The following is a 20,332-nucleotide window of genomic DNA, read 5'->3' as shown; positions in this document are numbered from 1 at the left end:
CTGACCCCAGCTTCTAAACAAACTGGGATATGCAAAGTAAGAATTTCGTTGTACTGTACATGTATATCTGTATATGTATATATGACAAATAAAGGCATTCTCTATGTCTGAAAAGGGTATGAGGCTGAAGCCCTGCGATGGACTGGTGCTCTGTCCAGTCTGTTCCTGCCTTGTGCCCAGTGGTTCCACAACCTTGACCAGGATAAAGCAGGTAATTAAATAAAATGCCCATTCTTACTATTAAACTGTAGAAAGTGTTTTTCATGTACACAGCTGAATGCACTGGGGCCAATATAAACACAGCTTCATTTACCGGTTCTGTTTACAGAGCATGTGTGTGATTAAACTGGAAGCTAGTGATGAAGTAACTACCACATAAATACAGGAACAGATATAGTGCAATAACAACCACCGGTAGGTAATACTTCATATGCTGTGTGTGTTTGGACCTGAAATAATAAATATGCAAATTTGTGTCTGTGTTTGGACCACAAACAACATTTCTAATCCATTTAAATCCCATTTGCTGTCGCTCCGCACTAGCCTGGTGATTACTTAGTTTTAATTGAGATAGCAGCAGATGAGATTAGGATGAGATTCACCAAAATGAAGAGTGATGAACACTGTGCTTCGTTGCCACTGGCAACCATTTCTGCTCATCATCAAAGCTAATAAAACGGAGACGTCCGCTTTGCCAAGTCATTATTAGCCCGCTGTGTTAACCGCCAGCCCCACCCCCTATCAAAACGGATGCTCCGCTTAGCTGATCCACTGATTAATAAAGCGATTCCCTGCTAAGAGGGCAAAACACAGAGGTCACGCACTACCCAAGCAGGGCTGCTCTCGTCAAATTTCTCATCAAAATCCTGTGCCGAATGTATTTGTATGAACTGAACTAACAGAGATAAAATTGCCAGCGCATGAGGAATCCAGAACTGATCTGTTCCTGGCAGCTGGCGTGGTCTCTGAACTGGGCTTATGCATATTAATTGACATTTACATTGGAGATGTCCTGTGAATTATGTATGAGGACGTGTGCCGGAAACGCATCCATGAAATGCATCCATGTGAACTAGTTTTCAGGGAAACGAACTGTTGAAATGCAATCGAGTGCTGGGAATTTGTGTTTTATCAATTGCTGGTCTCATCATAATGAAAGGATCAGATGCCAACCAGCAACCAGAAGCAATCTAAATTGTCTCGACAGTACAGAGATTGTCGAGGTCTTATTTCTGCCAGGAACACCAGGAGTGTCAACAAAACCCTATTCCCTTTCTCACTCTGTATCTCTGTTCGACGTCATCCCTCATGCTTTTGCACTCTGTGTTACCACAGGCATCCCCTCCCTTAAACAATCCATACCCGAGTCTTTATTACTTCCTTGGCAGAAACGCTGCCAGACGCTGCTTCTTTAAGGGCAGAATGTGAATCTCCTGGGAGCTGACCTTCTTTACTTTAATCGCTCGGTTTTTGGGACCTTTTTTAAATGCGTCACTAGAGTCCCCTCGCTGGTCTCCTTGGGCCCTGGGAAGTGCAGCATACCCCCGCTGATTGGCATCACACTTAATAGAGAAGTTCTTCGTGGAGACTCCGGACAGACCTTTAAGTTTGCCACAGAAGATGGCAGGCATTGCATCCTTTACAGCTACAATAACCTTGGCTGTCTGGGAAGTGCTGACAATCTCAATATTCCTACTGCCTCCAAGTGCAGCATCGTGTACTGAACTGGTGACTGAACCACCGCCGTTGCTGTCCACCACCCACTTGTGCTGTCGGCTAAACTCTAAAGATGCTAAACCGCTTAGTAGTTTGGAGTCCAATTGAGGAGTGCAATTGACTGGTCTTAAGACACCTAGAGTTAAAGCCCCATTACAGACATCTTGTCTAGTGATACAAGCTCTTTCTCGGTCAAATACTGGAGACCCATGGATACTACCAGACTGGATGCATGGCTTCCTCTCACTGGAAACCGATAAGTCAAGAACACTGTCTTGCTGAAACTGTTGTACTTCCTGGGAACTTCCAGTGTGCACTTGCTGAGATTGGGGTGCCTTAAGTGACAAGTCTAGCACTTCCCCATCTGTCACCACTGGTGAGGAATGGTATGAAATGAGTGGTTGTTGGGTTGCCATGTCCTTACTGGGAATCGCTATAGTACAGGAGAAGCCATCCATAGTTGTTTGAGTGCCCTTACTGATAGAGCTGGCAGGTTTTAATGGTTCAGTGTCTACCTTGGAATCCTTGCAAGCAGACACTGGGACTGGAATGGGAATTGGAATAGGAAGTGGAACTGGCAGGGGAATGACAACTGGATAGGGGACGAGCAGGGTGGCTGGAGGCACAAGTGGGGCAAGTGGAGAACTATATTGTTGTAGAAGTGGAGGAGGGGGGAGAAAAGTAGTTGAGAATGGATCTGCCTGTGGTGATGTCACTTGATGATAATTAGGTGAGGTATTAGCCTGGCCAGGAAAAAGATCCTGCAACATAGCAGCAAAGTTTGGGTTCTGGAGAAGAGTCAGCAGACTGGCATCCAGGACTGGTCCAGCACCTTTCTGGTCCAGGGAAGGGAGAGGCCCAAGAGTGACTGACTGGTTCTGGCACAACATGTTGTTTTGCAGTGTAAGAGCTGGGCAGGTAGTCTGCTGAAGCAGCTGTGGGCTCAGGTGTTGCAGCACCTGCTGTTCTAGAACCAGGGGTAGGGACAGTGGACCCTGGCTGGTCATCAGGTATGGGGTAGTTCCAGCCTGCCCAACCTGAGGAGCTGCTGTGCCTGTTAGGATGGGCAGCATAACTGGACTCTCACCCAAACAGATGGGCTGAAAGACCGTGGTTGCCACTTTAAGAGAAACCCCTCCGGAAGTTTCTGTAGCCGGGGCCACCATGGGTGTGGCTTGAATGGTTAAAAGTGGAGAGACGGACCTCTTGGTCATGATGGGAGAAGTGACAGTCCACGTCTCATCTGGGATTGCTGTACTGGTGTCCTTCTCGATTTTGCCAGTGCCATCACCTCCGCTTACAGAGCTGTTGCAGACTTCCTGAGGGTTTGCCATGTCTTGTGGTGCTAAGTCTTTGTGTGGGGGGTCCATCACAGTTTTTATTTGTTAGCCGGCTTCAGGTGATGTGGGCATCAGACTTCATATGTGTTTTTTCATATTTCAGTAAAGACCAGAGGCACCAAGCCTGTAAGATAAAGCAATAAAACAAAACTATTAGCTGTTTATAGAATAACATACAGATATAATTGGATGTAAACAACAGAAACTATAAGAAACTCTAATGATTAATAATGTTTACATTCATGTTTTCAGCATTTAGCAGACGCTCTTATCCAGAGCGACTTACAGATGTGTTTCCACAGTAAACATTTTCCTACTCTAGTTTAAAACAACAGTCCAAGGATAACAGTCCACTCTGTTAGAACAAATGTGTATTTACATACACAGATAAAAAAATACATATCTCCCAGCTGGCCTGGGAACGCCTCGGAATCCCCCCAGTTGAGCTGGAAGAGGTGGCTGGGGAGAGAGAGGTCTGGGTTTCTCTACTTAGGTTGCTGCCCCCGCGACCCGAACCCCGGATAAGCGGAAGATAATGGATGGATGGATGGATGTATACATACAGTCGAGTCACATTATTATGATCACATCCTACTTTCGACCTGGTGGGTATATAAGGTGTGCAATAGGCTGTCTGCACATATATCCCTCGTTGTGGTCATGGGTAAAAGCACAAAGAGTAAAATTGCCTTCCCTGGGGTAGATGGAATCTTCCAGCAAGACAATGCAACATGTCACACCGCTAGAAATAATTTAATAATAATTTATTTTATTTGAAAAGCGCCTTTCATGACACCCAAGGACACTGTACAATAAGAATATAGAAAATCTAAGCAAAATAAATAAAATACACATTTACTAAGCAAAAAAAATAAAATACACATTTAGCAATAAATAAATAAAATACACATTTACTAAGCAAGAAATAAATAAAATACACATTTACTAGGCAATAAATAAATAAAATACACATTTACTAAGCAATAAATAAATAAAATACACATTTACTAAGCAAGAAATAAATAAAATACACATTTACTAAGCAAGAAATAAATAAAATACACATTTAGCAATAAATAAATAAAATACACATTTACTAAGCAAGAAATAAATAAAATACACATTTACTAGGCAAGAAATAAATAAAATACACATTTACTAAGCAATAAATAAATAAAATACACATTTACTAGGCAAGAAATAAATAAAATACACATTTACTAAGCAAGAAATAAATAAAATACACATTTACTAAGCAAGAAATAAATAAAATACACATTTACAAAGATAGGAAACACCAAACATGTGGCACAGTTCTGAGTCAGCTGGAGAAGATGTTTTGAGGGGGTTTGAACGCTGCTGCAGATGAGATTTCTGTACTTCTGGTGGGAGGAGCCTAGCATCACCTTGGCAACCTCACGGCGTTGCAGTGACCAGAGTGAGGGAATGTTGCTGTTAGCATGCTATGAAATGTCCGACATTGGTTGAAAGAAAATGACCAAGACTAAATTCCCCTAATTCCCCAGACTTGAACTCAATTGAGCATCTGTGGGACCAATTCGATAGTCGTGTTTGCTCTGTGGATCCTCCCCCATGCGCCCTCCAGCAGCTGTGGGATGCACTGCAGTCAGCATGGCTCCAGATACCTGTGACAACCTACCAGGACCTTATTGAGTCACTCCCAGCCCGTGCTGCACACAGCGGTTACTCTGGATATTAGCCGGTGGTCATTATAATGTGACTCGACTGTGTATGTATGTGTTTAGTACCATACATCATTTCTTATGTGGAATGACACTTTCTGGTTTTTTTCATCTGTCTAAGTATAAGCCCAGGCTGTGGGGGTAAGGCCATGTAGTACTTGCCCCAGAGTAACATTAGGTTCTGTTGTTTTTACCAAACTGAAGCAAGCAGATTTGGTGCTGTTTGTGACATTTAATAGAAAACACCATTCCAGTTTTCTGATAGAGATGTTACACTACTTATAGGTTCTAATTAAGCCGACCTGAGGCTGCACATGGCGGTTACTCTGGATATTAGCTGGTGGTCATAATAATGTGACTCGACTGTGTGTATATGTGTTTAGTACCATACATCATTTCTTATGTGGAATGACACTTTCTGTTTTTTTTTCATCTGTCTGAATGAAACCCCATGGTGTGAGGGTAAGGCTGTGTAGTACTTTTGTTCCTGACCTCAGTCTTGCCCCAAAGTACAATTAGGTTCTGTTGTTGTTGACAAACTGAAGCAAGCAGATTTGGTGCTGTTTGTGACCATTAATAGAAAACACCATTCCAGTTTTCTGATACAGATGTTCTACTACTCAGGTTCTAATTAGGTCGACCTGAGGTATGGAACGGAGTGTGGATGTGTGATAATTTCATGGCACAGAGAGGACTCATGGAAACAGACGGTGCACGCACGAGAGGCTCCAAGGGAGAGTCTAAACAGATCAGGAATGCCTCACTGAGGGGAATGGCTTCAATTGTGTGTGAGGGAGGAGAGAGGGAGGAATTTGATGAAATTAGCTGGAAGAGAGCCTCGTTTTATTTGTTTATGAGCCAGACAGCGTGGAGTTTATTACACAGAATGCTGGCAGTACTCTCAAGCTGACCTCTCGCTGGCAGGCGCAAATGATGAGAGCGTGTGGAGGGGTGAGGAGAGGCACAGAGGAAGAAAGAGGTAGAGACAGGAAAGATACAAAAGCACTGCATGTTGACACACTTTTTAAATGTGTACAGCTGTTCACCTCAGCGCTTGTGTCTGACTGCTAGGGGTGCAACCTGTGCCAAATTTTTAGATGCTGGTTTTCTGTCGAGTTTGATAATGATTCTTCAAATACCAAACACATCACTGAGTTTCATGTCATGCATTTATACTAGATGATGAGACTGTTTATCAGCGCTACTCAGTCATAAACTATTTGATTTAAAATAAGCAATCCAACCACATCCTACCTACTGGAACATAAACTGCTTCACCACTGGAAGCTATGCTACTTATTCAAAAAATAAACTGACTAATGTAGATGTGTCATATACGTCTCCCAGGTTTCTTGCAGTTTTCTGATTATTTTGTGTAGGAAATACAGTATGTGGTTTTCCAGCCCCCCTCCCATGAACCCACTTCCCCTGAACACACTTCCCCACCACACTGGCTGAAAGGTCGAGCTCAGGGCAGCAGCTGCTTATCAAGGAAACATTTCATTACAAAACACGACTTTCTTTACTAAACTGCTGTAAAGTCCTGTCATTCATTCATTCATTCATTCATTCATCTTCAGCAACAAGTTAATCCAGATCAGGGTTGAGGTGGGTCCTGTGCCTAAACACTACGTGCAAGACAAACACGCAACCAGACCGGGATGCTAGTTCATGCTGAGGATTCACACTCTTACTCAGTTTATTTGGGCAGCACTGTGGCTAAGTGGGTAGCACTGTCACCTCACAGCAAGAAAGTCCTGGGCTCGATCCCCAGGTGGGGCGGTCCGGGTCCTTTGTGTGTGGAGTTTGCATGTTCTCCTCGTGTCCGTGTGGGTTTCCTCTGGGTGCTCCGGTTTCCTCCCACAGTCCAAAGACATGCAAGTGAGGTAAATTGGAGATACTAAATTGTTCATGACTGTGCTCAATATAACTTTGTGAACTGATGAACCTAGTGTAATTAATAACTACCGTTCCTGTCATGAATGTAACCAAAAGTGTAAAACGTGATGTTAAAATCCTAATAAACAAACAAACAAACTCAGTTTATTTAGAAAATCCAGTCCAATCCAAATGCTGGAATGTTACTTGGTTGTGGAAGGAAACCTATGCAGCCACCTAACTCTTAATGATGTTTTCCTGATGTGAACTCAGATCACCCCATTAGTCTTGGAGCAGTAACTACATGCAAATAGTTGGGAAGGAAATACTAACTTAAATCCACTTTGTTTGGTTTTAAATTTGTTTGTCCCAAAGCTTCTGCTTGCTCAGCTAAAATGAAATTGCATAAACACTTTTGTTTTTACATTAAGGGTTTATGTTTAATGAACAGTACTGCCCAAAAATAAAAGCTTATGTACTGTTTTAGATATGCCCATCTTTCAGTAGAACACTTGTCTTTTTTATTTTCATTTAATTTTCATCAACCAGTTTATCTAGGGCAGGTCCGGTTTCACCAGGAAACACTGGGCAAAAGGCGGGAATACCATGGACAGAATGCCAATCCACTGCAGGGCTTCAGTCATGTCTTCCACTCATATCCCCATCCGATCCACCTGGAAATCAAAACCAGGACCTCTCACTGTGAGGCAACAGTCCTACATTAAAATTTTCAGCATTTAATTTATCCAAAGCGACTTAAAGTACTATGACATTACATTGTTCAAGCAATTGAGGGTTAAGGGCCTTGCTCAAGGGCCCAACAGTGGCAACCTGTCAGTGGTGGGGCATGAACCAGCGACCTTTCGATTACTAGTCCAGTACTCTAACCACTGGGCTACAACTGCCCTTCCCACCGAGCCACCATGCCACTCTTACTACTTTGTGTTCGGAAGATGAGGCATAGAAAAATAAAACATAGACGTGATGTTAAGTGCTAGTAAAAAATGCTTAGAGTGTTTTGTCCAGTTTAAAATCTGGCAGTTATGAAGCCAAAAAACCTAAGAAGCATACAATGATATTCTAGATAACTTCTTATTTGTGGCAACAGTTCGGGGAGGCGCTTTCCCGATTTAACAGACCTTTAAAGAAAAGGTTTGCCAAGTCTGATGTGAAAGAACTGCACTAATCTACTCAAAAGATACGATCTTAACCACGGGCTGCTTGGAATAAACTGGAATGCAGAACATGGACTGACCTTTTTAACTCTTGTGGCTGGATGAAAGCAAGTTCCTGTAGTCGTTTTCTAAAAACTATGGATCATGGAGGTCATTCTTAGTGAAAGAGAGTTGGTTATAGACAGCGTATTCAGAAATTTTGGATAGAAAAGAGGGAAATTGGTGTGTAGTTGTTAATGTTTGTGGTGTCTAGTGTAGGTTTCTTAAGAAGGGGGATGATCTGTGTTTTTTTTAAAGCTTTAGAGACAACATCTGATGTCAGGGAGTTGTTAATAACTGGTGTTATAAAGGGGATTAGGTTCTGTGTGATGTCTCTTGAGCATGGTAGATGGTATAGGGTCAAGTGTGCATGTAGTGGGATTGCTGGATGAGAGAAGCTGTGCAACCTCATCAGTGGTGAGTGGAGAGAAGCTGGCGAGTGTGTTAGGGGGTCGAGGGTCAGTTGAAATAGTGTCAGTCCGAGAGAAGGATTGATTGATTTTGTCAAACTTAAAGCCATGCAGTGTTTAGCATTTAATAGTATTTTTGGCCATCTGTTGCTTCCATAACAGCTCTCTCGCTCTTCAGTAGAACTGATAAACAAACAACAGAAATGTTCATACAGATCCTGTTTCAAAAGCTCGTCTCTCAGACTAACGGCCGAGTCCATTTCAGACGGAGAAAATGGAACAGTCACAATTTGGTAACAATTTTCTGCTCCGTCCACGAGAGCGTTGCCATGTCGACGGCAGGCCTAGAAATCAATCTTCGGTGTTGCATGCTGGGATTGCCAATTCATAACCCCCAGCTGCTGCGGTGATGAAGCGGAGTATTTCTGTCTGTGAACATGACTCTGTTACTAATAGTGCACGTGATCACATGCAGCACGTTTCCCTCCACAGCAATAACTGTGATTTGTAAATGGCTGACAGCAAATGTTTCATCACTGACACAAAGTTTACAATCCTGCTGCGATGACATCAGTGCGGTGATTAATGACGCTTCCACTGACTGTCAAACATCCATATACAGCATCTCCATGTATAAACTGGAGACTAACAAAGCTGTTGGTTTTCGTTCCCTCTGATTGCCTGTTATTGCTTATTCATCACGATTAAAGATTTAAGCTCCTGAAAGCCATGAAATAAATAAAGGCTCCACCTTTAGCAGAAATTACTGCAACTAAACACACCCTTGTCTTTTTTTGGTCTTAGCTTGTAGCTTAATGTTCCTCAAGAACTTCAAGGTGACTGCTTGATTTTGGGCGGCACAGTGGCCAGTGACCAGGCCAGGAAGGCCTGTGTTTGATTTTCCAGCTGGGCGATCAGGATCTTTTCTGTATGAGGTTGCATGTTCTTCCTGTGTCTGTGTGGGTTTCCTCCGGGGGCCACTTTATCCTGGTCAGTGTTGTAGCGGGTCTAATTCACTGGGTAAAAAACTGTCCTGGACAGGTCACCAGTCCATCACAGGACATACACTCACACTTAGGGCAATTTTAGTAGCTCCAAGTGGCCTGACTGCATGCCCATTTAGCATCTTGCGCCACTGTGCCACCTCTTTCTGTCTTAGTGGAGTGGACGTGACCAGTCAGATTGTAAAAGCATGTAAAAATACACTGGGCAGGCCACACTGGAACCCATCATAATCACACTGTCCATGCCAGTGGTACCAACTAGATTTTTTTTTCTATTTTATTTCTGCATTTTCTCCCAATTTAGTGTAGTCAATCTGTCTTCCGCTGCTGGGGGATCCCTGATTGCAGTCGAGGTGGGTATATTGCTGCTCACGCCTCCTCCGACCCGCCCGCAGCCCTTAGCAGAACCCTTTTTCACCCATGCAGTCTGCACAGGCACCTCTCTATCTGCCAATCAGGGTCCTTACACAGCGTTTGAAGACCCCACCCACATAGTCCGGTCATCCCGCCCCAGCAGAACAGTGTTTGCTGCAGGCACTGCCAATTATGCCCGCTAGATGGCACCCAGTCGACCGGAGGCAACACCAAGTTTCGAACCAAGGAGTTCAGAATTTCGGCGCTGGTGTGCTAGTGGAATATCCTGCTGCGCCACCTGGGCACCCCCAACTAGTTTTCATAACTGACATCATGTGCAGTGAGACAGAACTTCAATAATTTAATAAAAGTAGAAAAGCTTTAAACAATTATTACTGTATAAAATGTGCAGCTAAACCAAGAAAAATGTAAACAAACAAAAAAAGCTAATATTTGTATACAACAGTGCAATATTCTGAACAATTTACATGAAATCAAGGAGGAATTGTTTGTACACCTTACAACATTGTTTTGAACCATCAGCAAAAGTCAACAATTAACTCCAAATTGTCCAACATGAAGCATAAAAAAAATCCAAAATGTAACTTTTTACTTCACAAATTCCCTAAGCTTTTCTGTTCTATTTCATCAGCCAGTGCATTTGGAAGAGGACCTTACTGAGGAAACCTGGAGTATACACAGCTTACAGACACCCAAGTCTATCTGGCATGGCTTGATTAAATATGGAGACTGGAATGTCCTCATTTCCATCCAGAAGTCAGTGCCAATGTGCTCACTGCTCCTGGCCACAAACGTCTCACTGCAGAGAAGAGCTACTGCCCTGCACAGGTCTGTGATTTTCTTCTTCTCAAACACACCTGATCCAGCTGACTACTTGAACTGGGAATAATTAAAATCAATTTCAAATATCGGAGTGTACCTTTGTTATGACCGCCGGATTAGCTTTAAAACCTGAGTATACCGAATTGTAAGTGTGCATGTTAACAGGCTCAGGGTCTCCAAATCTGGATCTCCATAAATTATAGCCTAGCATTTAAGTACAGGAATAGTAATCAAAAGGTTGCTTGTTCAAGCCCCACCACTGCCAGGCTGTCACTGTTGGGCCCCTGAGAAAGACCCTTAACCCTCAATTACACAGACTGTATACTGTCACAATACTTTAAGTCGGTTTGGATAAAAGCCTCTGCTAAATGCTAATCATGTAAATGTAATCAGATTTCTTATATGCGGTTTACATGAGAACTTAAACTCACTCACTAGTACAGAGCTGCTGTTCTGCCATTTGCTAAGCTAAAGTGCTTCGTTCTTCTTTGCTGTCTCTATTTACTGTACCATGAGATAAAAAAAAGCACTTAGGAGTAACTGTAATGCTGGACTGAAATGCTGTTGAAAAAGGTACCATGAACTAAATATCAACTCTGCTATTATACAGGAATTTAAGGCCAGTATTGGAAGCTGGAAGTGGATCAGGACATTCTCAGTGCCCTAGTTCAAGCCCCACCTCTGCCAGGTTGCCACTGTTTGGCCCTTGAGCAAGGCCCTTAACCCTCAATTGCTTAGACAATATACAGTCACAGTACTGTAAGTCTTTGGATAATAGCATCTGCTAAATGCCTTTAACGTAAATGTAAATGTTTTAAAGTTTCTTGAATAAGTAGGCATAAAACTGGTCTACAAATGCGGCCAGTAACACAAAACTAGGCAGAAGCCTGATCTCACTTCCTGTATGGTAGGGCTACGCAGCGACTTGCTACCATTCTTGGACAGTAAACTGTTTCTGTTTGAAAGCCCATGCTGATGTGAATAGATCTGTGTTGGCTTCAGTGACACTGCTTTACTTCAAGGACTCATGAACAGCAGGACGAGGTGCACAAGCTGGCATCTTATCTAGCCAGTGAATAGCATGTTTGTCTGGAGCTCAAGGCCTCAGCAGTGGCTCTGCGTACAGCTTAGCCAATCAAAAGCGGAGGTCGAGATAAACAGAAGCACTATCAAGAACACAGAGCCGGGAGGACTGGCGGGACACACGTCATTGGGAGAGAAGTGTTTGGGTTAAACGCAGGAATGAATTTGTGGTGAGATGAAGAAGGTCAGGGATGGGTGGATGTACGTCAGTGTGTGGATAACTTTTGCAGTCAAAACATTAGACATTAGAGTTAGACAGTGAAGGCTGAATCTGGTCACATGCAGTTGCATGTAGAGAGTTAATCATTACAGTGAAGATACAGAGGTGGCTGTTTCAGAGTCTTTATGAAAAATGCATCAGCATGAACCTCTGCCTCCCTGAGCAGAATGCTAATGAGCAACGATCTTTACAGTCCTCGACATCACAATGATAAAACAGATCCGACAGCACTTCTACTGCAGATCCTACATCACTGCAGGGATGATCTAGAGTCAGATTTACACCTGATTTGAACTATTGCACATCAAAACAGAGCTAGGGCTGTTCAGTGGTTAAACTGACAGGTTGTGAGTTGTAATCCTAATGATGCCACGGCCATCCAGGGCCAGAGGTCCAGGGGTGAATAGTTGGCCATGTTCTTAATGGAAATGATGGCCTTTATTGCATTTCCTGTGAGGCTGGTCAATCGGAGGGATCTTTTAGATTAGTAGGAGGGATGTCCAGATGGCCAAAGTATTTGAACACCTGACCGTAAGCTTGTTGGACAACCTATTTAAGAAACAAAAAATATTAAAATAGAGTGACTTCGATCTGATCTTGTCAGCTATAACAACAGTCACTCTTTAGAGAAGGCTTCTCACAAGACTTTGAAGTAGGAAGTCTGTAGGAATTTGTGCCTATTCAGTCAAAAGATGACAGCATTTGTGTGGCTGGGCACTGATGGTGGTCAAGAAAGACTTAACTGATTTTCTAGTTCATACCAAAGCTGTTCAGTGGGGCTAAGGTCAGAGATCTGTACAGGTTGCTGGAGTTTCCTTAAATCAATAATTCAATAATTAGAATTTAGTAATTAGAAAGCGTGTCCCAATACTTTTGTTAATACATATAGTATTATACTACTAGTCAAACTGTTGAATAAATTGTTGAATTGTTCTGCTGACTTACGTTCCTCCTCATGCACAGTATAAATAGGAATGCTTGGCTTCTTTGAGTAAGTAGCTTCAAGGGTTAATCGTGGGTCTTGTTCCTCTAATAAATATTTACACATAGTTTAAGTCAGCCTGGTTAAAACTATTACTGTTGGCTCCCTAACATCTTGGACCGTGTCCTGCCTTCCTGCCCAAGTTGATTTAGATAAAGCCTCCTCTGATCACACCCCATTCCTGATGAGGCCTGCAGGGCCTATAAATACGCTCCCGAAGGAGGGACCCTTTAATTAAATATGAGGTAATGTGATCTGGGATCTGCTCAGTGTGACAGTGGGACGGACCATCCCTGCACATCAGTTATCATCACCGCAAACGGTCCTCAAGCACCGAAACTCTACCCTATTGTTATGACAACAAGGTCAAAGTGCAGCACCAGAGCTGAATTAATACAGTGGAATGGACACAGAAAAAAATGGTACACTACGAATAGTTAACATCAAAACAATTCAACATTATTAATACTCTAATACTCTAACATTACGACCCCACCACTATCACATAATGTATCTTCATTAAGGTATTGGGCCACCTGAACCTATGATCTTCAATGTATTTCACATACAGTGTATCACAAAAGTGAGTACACCCCTCACATTTCTGCAGATATTTAAGTATATCTTTTCATGGGACAACACTGACAAAATGACACTTTGACACAATGAAAAGTAGTCTGTGTGCAGCTTATATAACAGTGTAAATGTATTCTTCCCTCAAAATAACTCAATATACAGCCATTAATGTCTAAACCACCGGCAACAAAAGTGAGTACACCCCTTAGTGAAAGTTCCTGAAGTGTCAATATTTTGTGTGGCCACCATTATTTCCCAGAACTGCCTTAACTCTCCTGGGCATGAAGTTTACCAGAGCTTCACAGGTTGCCACTGGAATGCTTTTCCACTCCTCCATGACGACATCACGGAGCTGTCGGATATTCGAGACTTTACGCTCCTCCACCTTCCGCTTGAGGATGCCCCAAAGATGTTCTATTGGGTTTAGGTCTGGAGACATGCTTGGCCAGTCCATCACCTTTACCCTCAGCCTCTTCAATAAAGCAGTGGTTGTCTTAGAGGTGTGTTTGGGGTCATTATCATGCTGGAACACTGCCCTGCGACCCAGTTTCCGGAGGGAGGGGATCATGCTCTGCTTCAGTATTTCACAGTACATATTGGAGTTCATGTGTCCCTCAATGAAATGTAACTCCCCAACACCTGCTGCACTCATGCAGCCCCAGACCATGGCATTCCCACCACCATGCTTGACTGTAGGCATGACACACTTATCTTTGTACTCCTCACCTGATTGCCGCCACACATGCTTGAGACCATCTGAACCAAACAAATTAATCTTGGTCTCATCAGACCATAGGACATGGTTCCAGTAATCCATGTCCTTTGTTGACATGTCTTCAGCAAACTGTTTGCGGGCTTTCTTGTGTAGAGACTTCAGAAGAGGCTTCCTTCTGGGGTGACAGCCATGCAGACCAATTTGATGTAGTGTGCGGCGTATGGTCTGAGCACTGACAGGCTGACCCCCCACCTTTTCAATCTCTGCAGCAATGCTGACAGCACTCCTGCGCCTATCTTTCAAAGACAGCAGTTGGATGTGACGCTGAGCACGTGCACTCAGCTTCTTTGGACGACCAACGCGAGGTCTGTTCTGAGTGGACTCTGCTCTTTTAAAACGCTGGATGATCTTGGCCACTGTGCTGCAGCTCAGTTTCAGGGTGTTGGCAATCTTCTTGTAGCCTTGGCCATCTTCATGTAGCGCAACAATTCGTCTTTTAAGATCCTCAGAGAGTTCTTTGCCATGAGGTGCCATGTTGGAACTTTCAGTGACCAGTATGAGAGAGTGTGAGAGCTGTACTACTAAATTGAACACACCTGCTCCCTATGCACACCTGAGACCTAGTAACACTAACAAATCACATGACATTTTGGAGGGAAAATGACAAGCAGTGCTCAATTTGGACATTTAGGGGTGTAGTCTCTTAGGGGTGTACTCACTTTTGTTGCCGGTGGTTTAGACATTAATGGCTGTATATTTAGTTATTTTGAGGGAAGAATAAATTTACACTGTTATATAAGCTGCACACAGACTACTTTTCATTGTGTCAAAGTGTCATTTTGTCAGTGTTGTCCCATGAAAAGATATACTTCAATATCTGCAGAAATGTGAGGGGTGTACTCACTTTTGTGATACACTGTACATATTACAACTTTCTGGAACTGGAGGTTGGATAAAACACCAATTTTCCAACATATCTTTTCTGGGTTGGTGTTTAAATGTTTTACATTTACATTTACATTTTCAGCATTTAGCAGATGCTTTTATCCAAAGCGACTTACACAATGAGCAATTGAGGGTTAAGGGCCTTGCTCAGGGACCCAACAGTGGCAACTTGGTGGTGACAGGGCTTGAACCGGCAATCTTCTGTTTACTAGTCCAGTACCTTAACCACTGAGCTATCACTGGCCCTGTGAAATGTTGAAGGGGGCGGCACGGTGGCTAAGTGGGTAGCACTGCTGCCTCACAGCAAGAAGGTCCAGGGTTCGCTCCCCAGGTGGGGCAGTCCGGGTCCTTTTTGTGTGGAGTTTGCATGTTCTCCCTGTGTCTGCGTGGGTTTACTCCGGGTGTTCTGGGTTTCCTCCCACAGTCCAAAGACGTGCAAGTGAGGTGCATTGGAGACACTAAATTGTCTGTTCGATATAACCTTGTGAACTGATGAATCTTGTGTAATGAGTAACTACCGTTCCTGTCATGAATGTAACCAAAGTGTAAAATATGACGTTAAAATCCTAATAAACAAACAAACAAATGGTGAAGGTAAAGAGCGCGGTCCAGCATTGGGAGGATATCCGGTGACAGTAAGGCCCATAGCGTGTGAATAATGATTTATATCACTTGATTAATTTCAATTTATCATCAATTTAGATTATTCATATGAACCATACAGCAATATGAGTTGCGCTGACTTGAGCAACATTGTCAACATGGATGTGGCCACACATCAAAACGAAAATATACTATTAATTAATCAGTTGAAGACATTACTATTGATTTACAGTAAACCTTCCCTCTAGGGAAATAAGTAATCAATGATTAAAACCATGCCAGTAAAATACTCACAGACTATATACCAGGAACATGGCACACCAGATGTGTATACATCATAGATAGCACGGCTTTCAAAGCATGGTTATTACACACTCATTCACTCATTCATTCACCTTACACATAGAGAGTTAATTAAAGACTTTTCCTCACACAGGGGCCCCTGCAGAACGTAATTCTTTAAGATTTCCCCCTATTGTTAGCAGATAATGAGTTTGGAACCCACACAGCCATAGGCATCTGTACTCTGTAGTTCAAGATAGCATAATTGGCCCTGCTGTTGTTGAATTGATGGCATCCCATATGTTTTATGTAAACATGTGTAATTGTGTGTCTTTAAAAAAGCAAGTTCTACTCCTCACCCTAGCAGACTGGTAGCTCGTTGAGTGATTCGCCCAGTGGGCTGCAACCAAGTATGACGAAACTTGGAGACAAACAGGCAAAAATAAAAAAAAGAACCAGGCAGGAAAATCACAAGTTTCTGGATGGAAATATAACAAGCTGCAAAGCAGAACTGACGATGTTAGTATATGAGCTCACCTCTGAGCACAGTGCCCATGTGGCTATTTGATGGATAGCCCTGGCACATGGTTGGCACATATGGAATGTAAAAGTGCCAGCTTAGAAGACGGGTGAACATTCCACATCCTGCAATCTCCACTGTAATAGCTTCCACATTTTACTTCTCCTTTCTAAAACAGGCCGCGCCAAACAGCGTCAAAACAACACAACACATACCACGGAGCATAACAGCAGAGCCGAGCCTGAGGAAACTAAAACAAATCCATGCTTCAGAATAGCCTGTTGTAGCTGTTGGTGATGAATTCTCGAGTTATGAAGCCTGTGTGTACCAAATGTTAGCCACATAGATCCTCAATCAAATAGTGTCCATGCCAGCTACCAGAAGTGTATCTACACAGAATGTTCTTTGATGTTCTTCAAATCTTGATGCTTTTGTTTTCTTAACTATGCTTTCTCATCACACTCTTCAATTCTCTGTATTTATTGTTTATCACACAGATGAAAATGTCAGTGTTGAGTCCTTCATGCTACAGCATCATCGGCACCGCTCGTCTGGAGCCTACACGCCTTTGTTTGATTTGAGGGCGTGTGGTACCACTCCCGTTAACATTTATCTCTTCAGACACTTGTCTAGTCACTTCGATTTCCACAACGTGGAGAACACTGATGAGCAGAAAAGCATTTCACAATGCACAACACACTGAACCTTGAAGCAGATGAGCTACGACAGTAGACGGCCACACTGAGGGTCACCACAGGCAGACAAGACCATGATGTGTCATAAAAGCAATTAAGATTTATCTGTTCAGACACTTGTCCAGGTTAAGTGAGCCTGTGCCTACTGTACCATGAGAGAAGTGTTTTTTTTGGCTGTTGTACTTCATTCACCTCCAGGTTCGATGTACTGTGCATTTCATAAAAGCTCCCAAAATTATAACTGTCATTAGGAGGCTTAGTGGAGGGTGGGGGGCTGAGAACAGGTACAATTTTCAATCCGTGAAGATCTAGTTTTTCATTAGGACAATATTAAATGAGCACATAGAAGCCTCCTCGTTTAATAACGTCATTAGTCAACAGGTTAAGAGCATCCCATCAAAATATCACACACAAAACACATCACTGAGATTCATATCAACAAGTCTTTCTGCTCGGTTTAACGAAGCAAGAACTAATGCTTTACAAAAATGTGCAAATGAGCCCATAAAGCAGAGATCGACCTCTGATGAACTCTCAGGACAGCAATTACTATGGAGACCATTTAACCCCTTCATGACCCCACTGGCAGTGGTGCAGTACAGTAGGGTTCCTCTAATCCCTATAAAAAAATTACCAAAACTATTTCTGCAAAACTGCAAAACTATTTCATTAAAATTCAGGCTTTTGAAGGGCTGTCCTTCCTGCAGGGATTATTTTTAAACTTTGCTGGAACTGAGCTGAGAGAGAGCATCGCTTTATCCACACTCGCTTCAGTTTCTGAGGAACTACACAGGAACCACATATGCAAATGATTTAGCCTTACACATAAGCCATAATTATAGGCACAATATGCTGAGAGGGTCAGAAATCAGAACAGTACAAAAGTCTTACAAAAGAAGTATAAGTATATGCATAACGAATATATATATATTATTTAACATGATTTCTAGTTTGGTTAATTTATTATTTGACAATAAATTGTGTTTAGCTTTGGATGTCACTGAAACAACTGAACTCAATAATTTAGAGGGATATCCACATACTTTTGGCCACATAGTGTATCCTTAACCCGTGAGCTTGTGTGGCATAATGGTTTGAGACATACTGCCACTAACAGCAGTGCCTGCATTCCATGGCTTGAATCCCAGGCTGGGCTCACAAAAACACAGATTGTGGGGACACATATCAGTGCACCCTTAGTGCTGGTCCCAAGCCTGGATAAACAGTATGGTTGCTTCAGGAAAAGCATTCAGCATAACAACTGTGCCTATTAAATATATGGATAAATGATCCTCTGTGGCGACCCCCAATGAGAGCATCCAAAAGAAATCATTCAGTGCAGTTCAGGTCATGTGTTTACTTTAGAACCATTTATCAGTGATATATTGGAAGAAAAAGCACCTGCTGTAACAAAAACAGGAGGTTAGTCCTAGACCTTGTTTACACTGAAAAACCAGGCTCTGTTGGGCCCCTATTTAATAGTTTAGCTCATTTGTAAGCTGCTTCCCCTCTTAAAAATGTAGAACCATATTCGGGTCCCCAGTTAAGTCCTCAGTATATGTCTTGTGACACCTTTAAATACATGTTAAAGGTCCATCCATCGAAAGTTTCTTTTAGGGAGCCAAATTTATTCTCCCGTGGTATCACCATAAATAGTATTTTATCAGGCACCTTTATTTTTATGAATGTTGAAAGATAGAAACTAAATGTAAATCAAATTTAAGTTTTCGGGTTGTAATTTGTAAGATTTTGTCTGTTTGTAGGATGTGCTGTTTGACTGGCTGTCATATGAATACATTCTTACAACACCTCACAAATAATGTTGTACGTTAATTGGCTTCAAACTGCATCTCTACATTGCCTGTGTGTTGGGAACGACTGTTCAGGGTTTGAGTTTAGTCCTGCCTTGCATTTAATGTTTTTAAATGGTATCAAACCTACATTAAACCTGGTCTGTATGAAGTGGTTACTAAAAATGACTTAATAAACACCAAATCCACAGTGAAGTACGGGGGTGTGATGGGGCTGCACTGAGACATTACATGTAAGAACCTATTACACTTAAATAAAACAACCATAAAGCCACATTAAGACAAAACCTAAACTCCACTAAGTGTGCATAAAGAATTCCAAAAATGCAAATTCATCACATGGACCCTTGTGAAGCTGGAAAATTACAGACAATGCACCAAGAGAAATGGGTCAAAATTATACCACCATGCTTCTTCTTTAAACTATAGATGTTTTGAAGCTGTAATTGCAAACAAAGTACAGATGTCAATAGTTTGTGGAGTCTGGATACACTTTCCACTACTGTATATTTATTTATGCCTGAATATATAATATATAGGCAATGTTTGGTTCATATTGATAGGTATAAAGTCAAAAGCGTTGTGTGTGCAATTTTGTAGTGGATTTACGCACTGAAGGTATATTTAATAAAACCAAACCAGACTGAATATTAGTTTGGCCTCAGTGTAGGTGGCATGGCTTTCATGATTGGTTTCAGTGTCATTACAGAAATCTCTCACTGCCAGTTTAAAAGTGCGCACCTGTGTACCACCACCAATACCAGCAGCAGCACAATATATCGGTTTAAGCGATTATACCGTCGGGTTTAACACACATTTATTAAAGTATGACACTATTCAACATAGGGGTTGATAAATAAATGTGTACTAAACCCAACATCTGTATTTTACTGCTCAACACCTAATAATAGCAGCCTGGTGTGGAATATTACTGTGCATCATATTTATTAGGACAGTATGTGAATCGATATTCATACCAGGACTGTTACAATTCATCCAAAAGACAGAAGCTGAAAATAGATCTTACCTTTGTATAAAGCCACAGATTATTGGGATGGGTTCGAGCCTGGTCTGGGTTTAATCCCGCATTATTTCTGGATGTTTCCCCTCACATGGATGAGCTGGATCTGTTTTCCTTGCAGAACAGAGTCGATACACAAACACACATGATTAAATCTTCGAGCTTTGCAGCTATGGCGGGTTGTTATTCCAGAATAAAGCTCAGCAGATGGTCAGGAGCTCCTGGGTCTCTGTGTTCTCCTATAGAAGAGCTGACAGCCTCTCTCTCCTCTTTATTCACCCCTCCAGAAGAAGAACGGAGCCGTGTGACAGAAGAGCCGATCCCCTCCCCCCTCTTCCCCCACCGGCTCTGGCTCTGGGGTGCTCACGTATGGAAGGCCAAGCGGCTCATTTCTGCATCAGATTCACATTTTAAAGC

General features: G+C 42.4%; 1 protein-coding gene across 2 annotated transcripts; it reads right to left on the bottom strand.

Annotated features, from left to right (window-relative positions):
- Positions 1–1,240: 1,240 nt before the first annotated feature.
- On the bottom strand, positions 1,241–20,147 carry zmp:0000001174 (retinoic acid-induced protein 2). Of its 2 annotated transcripts, none has more exons than XM_063015933.1 (2): positions 19,922–20,147; positions 1,241–3,180 (listed from the first exon to the last, which is right to left on the bottom strand). In XM_063015933.1, the coding sequence occupies exon 2, from the start codon at positions 3,084–3,086 to the stop codon at positions 1,374–1,376; it is 1,713 nt and encodes a 570-aa protein (XP_062872003.1). In that variant the 5' UTR covers positions 3,087–3,180; positions 19,922–20,147; the 3' UTR covers positions 1,241–1,373. The 2 variants fall into 2 exon arrangements, with proteins under 2 accessions (XP_062872003.1, XP_062872004.1); XM_063015934.1 differs by lacking the exon at positions 19,922–20,147 and adding an exon at positions 7,243–7,313.
- Between the last annotated feature and the right edge of the window lie 185 nt (positions 20,148–20,332).

This window comes from Trichomycterus rosablanca, chromosome 19, assembly GCF_030014385.1.
Source record: "Trichomycterus rosablanca isolate fTriRos1 chromosome 19, fTriRos1.hap1, whole genome shotgun sequence".
Classification (NCBI taxonomy): Eukaryota; Metazoa; Chordata; class Actinopteri; order Siluriformes; family Trichomycteridae; genus Trichomycterus; species Trichomycterus rosablanca.
Note: the sequence above shows the minus strand (reverse complement) of the source record. Positions and strands in the feature narration are given on the sequence as shown.

Bases quoted from the DNA above. Each gene is read 5' to 3' on its own strand.
- zmp:0000001174 (XM_063015933.1), bottom strand. From the start codon at position 3,086: ATGGACCCCCCACACAAAGACTTAGCACCACAAGACATGGCAAACCCT.